Consider the following 11,831-nt stretch of genomic DNA (forward strand, 5'->3'; position numbering starts at 1 on the left):
ATTGGGGAGGAATACAGTTCATGGGTTTTTTTTTAATTCTTTAGATATGTTAAAGTCAAAAATAAAAAATATTATTTTAATATATTTTTAACTAAAAAATAATTTAAAAAACAAATCATATTAAACATTAAAAAAAGCACTTAATAGTCTCTCTCCCTGTTATTCTTTCTCTCTCCCTGTTTTTTTTTTTTTTGGTTCTCTAAAGATGGGCCAGATGAGATTATTTTGTTCTTCCATATGGGTTTTCTTTAATCGAAACAAAATTTCATTAATCAGGGAAATCCTTACATTTATAAAGCCCGTCAAGATCAAAATTCAAGCGCAACAAGATTGCAAGCCCAGACAAGGCCAGTCGAAATCAGAAACAAGGCCTTTTTCAATGTGCCCGGCAGCATCAGATAGGCTATTTCATTAGGAAATTCTTGGTTAGAAGAAGAAAATATTGTTAGGCTTGATGGCAAATATACACAATCTTCTTGTTCTTATGAACAAATATCTTCCATGGCCATAATACATGGCTCATTGGTAATCTACTTGTTCTTATGAAAGGCAAGTTATACTTGGGATTTTAATCTACTTGTAGAATTATGTTTTACATCACTATTGTTTAAACCCAGAATAACCTTAAACGGATAGCATTTCCTAGCACTCATATGGTTGAAAAGGATCAAAGGTCAGTCCAAACCACCAACACCTGGTTGGAAGCATAGATTTTATGACTGGAGGTTTGGTCAGTTCAGCATCATTCGATTGGTTGGGCTAAAAGTATGATAATTCAATCAAATTCATTAGAAAATGTGCTGACAACTTTGGAGAAAGTTGTCATATGAACTTGTATGAATGAACTTCTAGTAGCAAAACCTTTCACTTGATGGTGATCATGTAACCAATAGTGATAGGATCCTAATTCTTGGTATTAAAATCAGAAGAAAAAAACACAGGCGCAATAGTTCAGAGAATCTTTATACGGATTGGCCAGATTATACCTTAGAGTTGGCAAATGTTTTACATCAACACACCTTACAACCCAAGACCAATGTGCTTGATTCTCAGATCAAATGACAAGACCATGCACATAGAAATGCTCCCCCGAAAGGCTTTACTTGTAAGAGGAAAAGGAAGAAAGGGGTAGAGATTTACTTGTAAGCAAAACATGCTACGCGCATTTTTTTGTGATCAACCTAGTGGGTACACCTTTTCAACAAAAAGAGTAAAATCTGCGGTGTCCCAGATAATGTGAGACATTGCCACTGTTGAAAAACTTTTTTCTTATATATCAACCATTCTGCCCTACCTACCTTACACAAACAGTAGAGCACACAGCCATCAAACATATTTAGGTAACTAGATATCTATGTCCTCGAAGCTAACACATGGCATTCACAACACAGCAAAGCATACAAAAGCTTAGGTTTCTCAATATAAACAGGTATTGTATCAGGTCAAGAATATTTAACCTATACCGATGTTAGCCTCTTAATGATGGTAAAGGAATTAGCCATAGCATCTGATAGGATCATTGCAGCCTTTCTCAGAAGATTGTTTAAATCCAAAACGGCCTCCTTTGGCAAGATACTGCTGGTGGTATTCTTCCGCTCGGTAGAATTTTTTGGCAGGTAAAATCTCCGTGACTATCTTCCTGTTTGAGAGCTTCTGCTGCTGTTCCATGGATTCCTTTGCTGCCTTCTCCTGCTCAGGGGTGTAATAGTATATTCCAGACCTGTACTGTGTTCCCACATCATTCCCCTGCCCAGCAAGGACCAACAAGATGCAAATGAACAGGCCATGAGAAGAGTACATTGAAATCATATTTATATCACAATAGAATCCCATGAGATAATGATGATCATGATTATGTCTATGAGCAATGAAATAAATAAAGTGACATTAGCTATGGATGGGGTAATTTAATAAGCTACCAATGAAATAGGAAGACATGCAACGACCACAGGCATACCAGGACTACTACCTAGAACATTCATGTCCGAATGGAGAGCATGTTCAAATGAAAAAAAGTGATAATACCCCATTAATCCTCATATGACATAGAGTAGCCATGATGAAAATTGGACTCTGCACAGCAACATTAAAGTGCAACCTGATAACGCAAATCCTTGTTAGGTTGCACTTAATGTGAACCAAGCACCATTATCAAAACAAGAGGTGATACTCAAATCTCAAAAGTACAACGCGTGGCTATTAACTCCTAGAGGGGTGAAGCGGTGAGGTAGTTTTAAACATGTTCGGAAAACTCAAGAAAATCATTTATAATTTTCATGGCTTTCCCTGCCAAAGTGATATACAGTAAATAGGTATTACACTAGACTATCCGAAATCAAAGCAGATTTGACAACTAAGTTTCTTCATTGCAGACACCAGGGTAGCAGGTCTTTCCATTTCCTTTTCCAGTTACATCATTCTATGTGTGTTTCCCAATAACCGATGCCTGTGAAGCTATTCATTTCAGGCTAACGAATTGACAATAAGATAGGGATGGAAGGTTATTGACTTCTTTAAAAGCTAATAGCAGGAAAAGAAAACATCCTAGCAGCATATTAACGATAAGAAAGGGAAACTAATCAAAAGAGAGGGAATAAGCCAAGCAATTAGACCCAAAATCACCTCAAATCATTCCCCAGAAAGACAAAAAAATTAGAAATTGAACCAAAAAGATAAAACACAACTATCAACACATCAAGGGAGTTTCAATGAAAAAAAATAAAATAAAACAAAACACATCAAGGGAGCACAAATACAAAACAGTCCATCAAATAAAAAAAAAAGAACTATACACTAAACAAATCGACTAAAACCCACAAAATATCAACCACTAAAACCTCCAAAATAGCTACCAACTATAAAAATTTAAATCTCACGGCACCACAAATCAAACAAAAACTATCAACTTACAAAATCCAAGAAAATCAACAAAAACCCAAGAAAATCAACAAAAACCCAATTACAAACCGATCCACCACAATCCAATCAAAACCCAGCTCATATCCCTACCAAGCACCAAACTTTAACCAGAAACCTCAAAATATCAAATTTTGACAACAGCCCATTAAAAAAACAAGTCAATTCAAGCAAACAAACCTGGCGATTCAAGGTAGTAGGATCATGTCTAGCCCAGAAAGCATCAAGCAAAGTCTCGAAGCTACCCTCTTTAGGGTCATACTGAACCCTAACAACTTCGCTATGCTTGGTAGTACCAGTACAAACATCTTCATAACTTGGATTATGCAATAAGCCTTGAGTATAACCCACTTCAGTTTTGGTAACGCCCGGGACTCTTTGAAATGCCAATTCAACACCCCAAAAACAACCAGCTCCAAACTGAGCAAATTGCTGACCAGGAGCTGGTAAGTCATCGTCAGGACCTTGTGGGATTGTTGGGTCCATTGTGGACGGGTCAGGTGACCTAGTACCAAAGCCTAGTTTGTTAAGGATGTTCATTGGGGGCTTGTAATAAGAGATGCGTTTTAAGGTTCGAGGGAAGTTGAAGGGTTTAGAGTGAGAAAGCTGGGATTTTGCAGAGGGAGACAGGAAGGGTTTTGAGAGGAGGAGGAGAGGTGTGGTGGTGGAGGTGGAGGTGGAGGAGAGATGGGTGGATAGAGTTTGGAGCATTTTTTTTGTACTGGATTAGTGTTTGTGTGACGTGTTCTAGTTAGTTATGTTGCTATTGGTTAAAACTGGAGAAAATATATTTTATATTGTTTCTGTAATTATTTGTTTTTCTCTAAAATTTAATTTCGAGGAGATTTTTTTTTCTTTTTCTTTTTTAGTAGGAGGATTTTGAAAAAGAATTCAAGGAGAAAATACCTGTATTACTTGTACAGCTCAAAAATCGAATTAAGCTTTCTACAGATAGATTTTTCCTTAATTAATTTTAATATATCAAAATTAAGTGTTTTTTTTTAATTAAGTGTACATAAATGGATTGACAAATTAATTTTTATCACGATAGATTTACAATACGAGTTCCTTTCTTTAGACAGCTTCATGGAGACATCACTCTCACCTAACAGCATTATTCTTTGTTTTTATTTGCTAATAAATTAAAGGTTAATCCTCTGCTTCTTGATTTCCCCCCTTGTTTTACTGGGTTATTTTTGATTTTTTCTTTCTAGTTTAATCACCTGTTTTTGTAGAAGACATCATTGCAGAAGTTGGTGGACTGGAAGAATCTGCAGAGGGAGATAGAAAACCTCAGGAGTCAGTTGTCTGGCCCTCTCATCAAGCCGTCATCGTGTGGTTTAGATATTGGATTGTGGATGGAAGCCTTTCATGCAGCAACAATTTCTTGCTAATGGCGTTTTCATTCGACCCCACAAAGATCATTCGGGATTGGAAACTAATGTGGTCAAGTTATATACGCAAGTTCAAGGATAATTTTTTTTTAAAAACCTAACAATGTTGAAAATAGACTTGATGACTCGAGACTCGATACGGACTAGATTTGAAATTAAACTAACCAAATAGGGATTTAGCAGAAGAAAAGCTACATCTTAATCCGAGCATAATCTAATAATTGGATCTAAACTTATATATATATATATATATATATATATATATATATATATATATTTTTTTTTTTGAGATTTCATGCGTTTGACGTGTTCATACTTCTTTGTGGGTATTATTTTATCTAAATTTAAAACCAGGAAGTAACTCGTATGTTTAAAAACAATTTTGATTGCGCAGAAGTTGCAACATCCCCTAGAAAATTCTGCAGAGCTTGAGAAGGATCAGTCCAGAAGAAGCAAGGATTGGTACCAGCAGCTCCCATTTTATCCAACACATCAGCACAAGATCTAGACAGCAGCTTCTTGATATCAGCCACTAAGGCACAGACATGGATGGAACCAAGAGATTGGCTCAATGATCAGGCGAATAGCTTCCTGGGAGTAGTCAATATCAAGAACAACGCTCCGAAATTTCAAGTCCCAAGCATGCAGAAGACCTTGCCTCATGGCTTGTAACTCAGCCACCAATAAAACCAGTAAAACTAGATATCTATTTTCCTGTTGTGTTTCTGATCGAACACCAATTCCAGTTTTACCAGGATTACCAAAGAGCTACCATCCAAGTTAATCTTCACCACATCCCCTGGACGACTTTCCCAAGCAATCCACCTCTCATAAAAACAGGCAAGGATAAAAAATTTGATCTATGTTTAAATTTTTTTGCAAGAATACTATTATTGTTAAATCCCTAAAAAAAAGAGAAAAACCCTACAGGATAAAATGTTGTGTCTGGAAATCCATTGATGACCATCACCTACTAAGAAGCCTTCTCCTATAGAAGTAGGAAGAGAATGACGATGGTAAAGATTCTTGCTGGTTACAAGATAACATCATTATGCCAATCTATTCTAGTCAGTTTGCAGATTCCACCCAGGATGGCAAGGAGCTTTAAACCCAGCTTATCCGCTTAAGATCTGGTTGATTTTCAAATTAAACTTAATAAAAATTAACTTGATTGAATCAATTTAACTTGATTGAATCAATTTAACTTGATAGGTCAACTTGTAACCCGAACAACCTCTTTAACTTTATTTAAATCTTGAGATGATAATACTTTTAAATTGACAAGGTCAAGTTGACCCTGTAATCCAAACTTGAGGCCACTTCATAGAACATGCGAGGTTTAGTAACTTTGGCAGAACCTCCGATTCACATGTGCCTGTTATGTTTCTGGTTCCTATTCTTTTTCTTGTAATTACGTGCACATGACATGCTGCGGCTGTAATGGAGATTAGTGAACAAATTGGATTTTGATAACCACAAAATCCCCAAGACTACAAAATCATCACGCTTCGAATAACTCACAGGGTTAAACTTATTATTTCTGACAAGTCAATGATATTATTCAATAATATAAAGGGAACACTTGATTGATGATATCATCATACAGCCTAACATCTCAAACAGGGGAGAACTGGCGAAGGAAAGAAAAGGTGAGAATTTGTCTATGTTGTGTATTCAGCATTTATTTTGACATAATCATAACTTAAATCACAGCCCCAGGCTTGCCCACTTCCTGGTCCATCACCTGTGGAAAAAACAGATACACAGCCCATCAAATATGTTAAACTCAGAGGGTGCAGCAAGTAAAACATTGCTTCTTAATTGACATAGATCCAAGGTTATTAAAAGTTCTTGGAATGAGCAGCTCATCGGCAGTAATGTGTAGGGAAAACTGCATGAGCCTTTACGTGTTGTGCAAGTGAGCTTGCAAAATTAAATAGCATGGTAGCTTTTGTGTGGTGGTTATTATTAAAGCAATGGCAAATTAGCAGATAGAGCAAGGCCAGAAACATTAGATTTCTTGTTGTATGAGAAGAGTTTGCCTTTGAACATGAAGTGGAATCAATAAAAGAAGGAAAATACAGGCATGGTACGTAAATGATCCACAAATGTTTCAGAAGCTTACCCACGGATATGTAGATTCCAACCGTGCCATGGATCTCACCAGCCTTCCTAAGATAGTTACTGGCCGCAGACCTGAAAATCTCCAGTCATCAATAATTGGAATGAAATGGAAAAGGATAGCAATGATACGCTCAAATAAGATAGAAAACAAGAAGTTGTCACCTTGAAGATAAAAAAGATGTTATCATTTACAGAAGCAGGTCCAATTCTCACCTGTCAAATGAAAGTGGTTGCCCATTATCCATCAGCAAAATATCTCCCAGCATAATACGAAGATTGTTTTGGTGGAAAGGAATTCCTGCATAGCCAGCAGCAGCAGCAATGCGTCCCCAGTTTGGATCTCTGCCATAAACAGCTGCCTGGTATAATCATTGACTGCAAGTTAGACATAATGAAGTTGACGCATCAACGGATGATGTTTTGAGTTCTGATATCATGCCTTGACAAGAGAAGACGATGCTACTGAGCGTGCAATTTTTGCTGCCTTCGCCTCACTTTCTGCCCCAGTTACTGTGACCTACATTGCCAAGTCACAACTAGCTGAAATTTTCAACGATTTTCAGATAAATTAGGTTTGTTCCAGGAGAAAGCTGTGAAGTGCTCAATATATATATTCCTACAACCATCTTATTCTAATTGTGGAAGATCATAATGTCCTGGGGATTGGAATCAGGGATAAGAATCAGCTAATCTGTCAAGAGTTGTGCGCAAACCAAGTTTTGCATTAGTTAAATGTTATGCTGGGCATAAATTAGCTTCAATTTCTTAGATGTCTGTTAGCGCCAGTACTGTAATTAAAAACTTTGGCTAATCAAGTATGTACAATCTTTAAGACGAGAAGCAAACCTCAATTAGACATGTAGCTCCTTCTCCATCCCAAGCTATTGATTTTGCAAGACCTTGCATTACCTGAGAATAGTTATTTTTTTTATAAAAAATTAGACTTCATACAAGATATAATCTGAATAACTACAAGGTCCCTAAACAATCATGGGCTAGCCCATAACCCTTTCAACACCAAATCCTAACAAGTTTGCATGATTGTTGCAGAAAATTAGGGAGAGTTTATGTAAGAGAAGATATAGCCACAGAACATAGTTAATATATTCATCTTTATTTATATAAAAAAAAGCCACAGAACAGAGAAATAGGTTATCAACTGATGAATATGAAAAGGGAAAGACAGAGATGTTATAGATAGTTTACAGTTAACATAAAATAAATGATTGTTGGTGAGAGGGAATGCTTGACAAACTTGAGAGTGATTTTAGAGTTAGAAAGCTTAGTTCAGAAAATAACAAGGACAAAACTATTATGTTTGGTTGTTCAGCAATTAAGTAAATGCTGAACCATCGAGGGTGAATAAAAAGTTGCATGGCAGCCAAACTTACAGCATCAAGGCATGCTTGAAGTTGCATTGCCTCATGGCAGTTTATGTTAGATATTGAGATTGATCCAGATAATCCGCTAGCCAAAGCAATGACTGTATCATTTGTACTTGTATCCCCATCTACCTGTAGCAAACAAGTGTGAATCAGTCCAATAAACTAAAACCACAATCTAATTGTTTAGTGAAGAAAACTTTGTATGCCTTTTCAATGAAAGGAAGCCTTGCTAAACAAGAAGCAATGCAATTCAAGTGCACACTAAGGTATCGCATGTATAAAAATTACCATTTGCAATCAAACTGAGCATGAATATGATTGTACTTGAAAAAAAAGAAATGATGATCACACTCCATGAACGGATAGACATTCAGGTATATTAGAACAAAACAATAGGAAACTTTTGTCATAAAAGAGCATTATACAAAATCAGAATGAATATTAAAATTATGTGGTCTTATGGATACATTGAAATTCATATCTGAGTTTAAGTTCACAATGCTATTGTCAGCCACCAATGTCTACAACTACAGTTTGGAAGAGTCAGGAAACCATCTTAACATTTCTCTAATTAATCCAGCAGGAAAACTCTGGGGAAAAAAATTGACCTGCCATTATAGTCCCGGCATTAAATTTTTCAGGCAATAGGGATGAGGGACCACATAAAATCTAGCTCAAGTTCAAAAGTAGCCAACTTATTGAAACCAGTGCAGAACTTTAGAAACAGGCAGTACAAAAGCCATATGTAACATACAGTTATTTGGTTAAAACTCCGATTCACTGAAATCTGCACCATCTTTCTCCAAACATCACTGTTGACAAGGGCATCAGTCGTTATAACCTGCAAAATATGGTATTGTCAAAGAATAGAATGATAAAGTGTGCTTTCCCAGAAAAGTTGAGAGAAGCAGTAGAGGAGACATACACCGAGCATGGTGGCCATATTTGGGTGGATCATCCCAGAACCTTTGGCCATTCCCCCAACTTTTATATTTGTCCCTCCAACCTGAGGCATTTAACAAATTGTAATACCCTGCCTTTCTGCTATGAATCCATATTAAAAAAGCAAGAATTATTAGGAAGCATCTCTCAAAAGGTCGAAGTTCTGTGTTCAGAAAATGCTGTCATCCAAGTGGAAAATGAGTAACATGTAAAGGCAGTGGACTAGCTTTTGAACACCAATAAAATATACACAATTAATGCTTACTGATCACAATTGAATAATATAATTTTCAAACACTTTTCAAAGCTCCACCCTTCTTTTTAAAGTTGGCATAAGATGCATTGGTATTCAAGCAATGATTTTGGACACTCTTAATGTTTCTCCCTTTTTCTTTCGAACAGAATACTCTTTATGTTGATGATCCGTTATTAAAGCATAGACCAATTTAACAAAGGAATAGAATGAGAAAGTCATGGTAGTGTTGTACATAGACAGAGTAAAGTTATGGTGGTTTATATCCAACAAGAAGCAAGCACACCAGCTCCTTAAGAACAACTTTTCACAAACCTGAGACTCAATGGCCACACTCTTGCTTACAAGGTCAGTAGTTGTGATTGCGACAGCTGCGGAACCTGCCCTGCATATCCACTTAATATCATTTTTTTTAAAATGGAAATAACACCTGTTGAGGAGATTATTGAGAACTAGAACCTATCTATATGATAAATGTGACACTGGACAAGGATAAGAGAGTAAATACAATTGGGTTGTTCAACAAATATGGGAGCTCATAACTTTTAAACTAAATAACAGATAGTAGAAATGTACCCTTCAACGGATGGAGATAAAGAATTAACCAGTTTTGGAAGCGAATTTAGAAGTGCTTCCTGCACAGTTCATCACAAAAAATAAGCTGCATGGTACAGAGCACATCAACAGAGCAGCATAGCAGGCTTACAACTTATTGACAGTAGAATCAATCATGCATACCTTCTTTATTCTTTGACCTATGATACCAGTGGATTCAATCAAAACTTCCTTAGGCTTCAATTTAAGTAACTGAAGATAAAAGACACAAAATGAGAAGTGAATAAGGATTCAGTTAAAACATTATTTTCATGAAATTGAGATGTCAACTCAAAGATTGTATACCATAGCAAGGGCACCAGCAGATTCTAGCACATCTTGGTAGCCTGCATCACCCTGGATGTGGATGGTAGGTATCTTAATCATGTAAGACTCAGCACACTCATATTAGCAGTAAAGTGACATTAACTAAAGGAATTCCTAAGTTTTCTATGTTTACAAGCTAAGATCAGTTCATTCTTGGACAAACATATGGACAAATGAAAAACAATATTGCACGTGGACCATCCAGCTATATGGGTGAAACTTACTGTTGCTGCATTTGCTTGACCAGCATTTATTAACACTGCACGTGCCTGATGCAAAATCATGCCATTAACTTATGATTAGAGAATTGAACCAAGATAAGAAATCACGGTATAAATAATAATAGAATGTATTAAAAAAGCTACTTGTCCACATATAACAATGGTGTTGGATTAAAGAGCATTTTAAATCCAAAAAACCAAAATGCCATGAAAGCATGCGCCTGATGGCCTACAAAGTTGTATCAAAATAATGTCAAAATAGTTGAGCGACACCTAGCACATTCAAAGTTAAAGTATCTACTACTGCCGGTGAAAAAGATAACATCAAAATCATGTCTACTAGACAGTGTAGGTCATTCTTTCAAAAGAAAAGAAAAACAATTAAATACAAGCAATGCAAAAATAAGACTCTGGCTTACTGTTTTTGAGATATCTAATGCATTTTTACAGTATAATACTGGTGCAGCTGCAACCATGTTGGTAGTGAATGCCCCTGGAGATAAAAAGAATATAAAATACCAATTCTCAGGTCAAGTAATCTAATTTCTTTCATGATGCCAATAATTTGTCCATCACAAGCAAAGCAATTCAAGCGGTTTAACCTATCTACCTAGAGAAAAATAATCACCATAACCTCAAACCTAAAATCCATAACAACATGTAAAACACATAATATCCACTAAAATGTGAAACCTTTACCTGCAGCTGTAGCGTCAACATCACAAGTAACAAGCGCAAGATCAGGCTTCTCTCCTTTGGCACGCAATCCACCATATATTCCTGCCGCTTTGAACCCCTTTGCAGCAGTAACTCCCCCAGGAATCTATCCTCACAAAAGTTGCAAACTTGGTCACCATTTTATGAAAATCAAATAAAGACGCCCTGTTAACTAAAAGCTCTTCAAGAATAATAACCAAAAAATAAAATAAAATATTAGATAAAATTCCATCTTGATTCTAGCACTAATCGTTAAGGTAATTAACTTGTAATTAATCAAAAACTCATTATGATTTTCATGCACTAACATTTTTGGTCATCTCAAGAACAAAACCAGAAAAAACCCATCAATGCTAACACCATCTTGAGACTAGAAAATGCAGAATAACAATCAAATACTAATAAAATCTTCATCTTGAAAATGTTAACCAAACAAAGAAATCAATAAAAAAAAATAACGGGCAAAACTTACTTGCTGCCATGGTCCTTCAGGAAGAAAAATAGGAGCAGCAGGTATATAATTAGAGGCCTCACTCATGCTTGATGACGATGAAGCAGCCACTGCAAATACCTTAAAGCTTCTCTTACTCAAACCAAAAGACCTCAAAACCTGCAAATTATTAAGCTTTGAGGAGCCATGAAGTTCAGAGAACTTTAGAGAGGAAAAGTGACGAGGAGGAGCACAAGTATGCATCTTTTGGGAAGTGGCGGCGAATGCAGAAGCTGAAACAACCGGTGCCAGTGGTCTTTTTATACACAGTAGCAGCAGCCGAGTGACCACTGACTGGCGGCTTTATATATATATATATATATATATATATGGAAGGGTTTTTTCTTAAAAAATTGTTTTGAATTTATTCATTTATTTTATGGTGATTAGTGAAACGTGGATTTAGCGCTAATTAAATTAATTATGTTCTGATTCCTCCCTGTCTGGTAAAAAAGATTGATTTTCGGG

At 36.2% G+C, this 11,831-nt stretch overlaps 2 protein-coding genes across 2 annotated transcripts; both read right to left on the reverse strand.

The window, feature by feature from the left end:
* Window positions 1-1,251: 1,251 nt before the first annotated feature.
* LOC133678608 (peptide methionine sulfoxide reductase A1-like) lies at window positions 1,252-3,686 on the reverse strand. Its single transcript, XM_062100985.1, has 2 exons — window positions 3,097-3,686; window positions 1,252-1,746 (listed from the first exon to the last, which is right to left on the reverse strand). Exons 1-2 carry the CDS (start codon window positions 3,625-3,627, stop codon window positions 1,495-1,497), a joined length of 783 nt encoding a protein of 260 aa, XP_061956969.1. The 5' UTR covers window positions 3,628-3,686; the 3' UTR covers window positions 1,252-1,494.
* Window positions 3,687-5,801: 2,115 nt separating this feature from the next.
* LOC133678091 (arginine biosynthesis bifunctional protein ArgJ, chloroplastic) lies at window positions 5,802-11,670 on the reverse strand. The gene is made up of 16 exons (XM_062100285.1): window positions 11,346-11,670; window positions 10,856-10,979; window positions 10,576-10,649; window positions 10,160-10,204; window positions 9,915-9,965; window positions 9,753-9,821; window positions 9,591-9,649; window positions 9,330-9,399; window positions 8,745-8,825; window positions 8,574-8,660; window positions 7,826-7,948; window positions 7,281-7,343; window positions 6,874-6,951; window positions 6,648-6,793; window positions 6,436-6,506; window positions 5,802-6,054 (listed from the first exon to the last, which is right to left on the reverse strand). The coding sequence occupies exons 1-16, from the start codon at window positions 11,565-11,567 to the stop codon at window positions 5,972-5,974; spliced, it is 1,446 nt and encodes a 481-aa protein (XP_061956269.1). The 5' UTR covers window positions 11,568-11,670; the 3' UTR covers window positions 5,802-5,971.
* Between the last annotated feature and the right edge of the window lie 161 nt (window positions 11,671-11,831).

The sequence above is a fragment of the Populus nigra genome, chromosome 18 (assembly GCF_951802175.1).
Source record: "Populus nigra chromosome 18, ddPopNigr1.1, whole genome shotgun sequence".
Taxonomy (NCBI): Eukaryota; Viridiplantae; Streptophyta; class Magnoliopsida; order Malpighiales; family Salicaceae; genus Populus; species Populus nigra.

Bases quoted from the DNA above. Each gene is read 5' to 3' on its own strand.
- LOC133678608 (XM_062100985.1), bottom strand. From the start codon at position 3,627: ATGCTCCAAACTCTATCCACCCATCTCTCCTCCACCTCCACCTCCACC. The intron at 1,747-3,096 runs GTTTGTTTGCTT...CTTGCTGGGCAG, and splicing joins CTACTACCTTGAATCGCCAG to GGGAATGATGTGGGAACACA.
- LOC133678091 (XM_062100285.1), bottom strand. From the start codon at position 11,567: ATGCATACTTGTGCTCCTCCTCGTCACTTTTCCTCTCTAAAGTTCTCT. The intron at 8,826-9,329 runs GTTTGTGAAAAG...TAAATGCCTCAG, and splicing joins GTGTGGCCATTGAGTCTCAG to GTTGGAGGGACAAATATAAA. The intron at 6,952-7,280 runs GTTTGCTTCTCG...TTGGCAATGTAG, and splicing joins GAGCTACATGTCTAATTGAG to GTCACAGTAACTGGGGCAGA.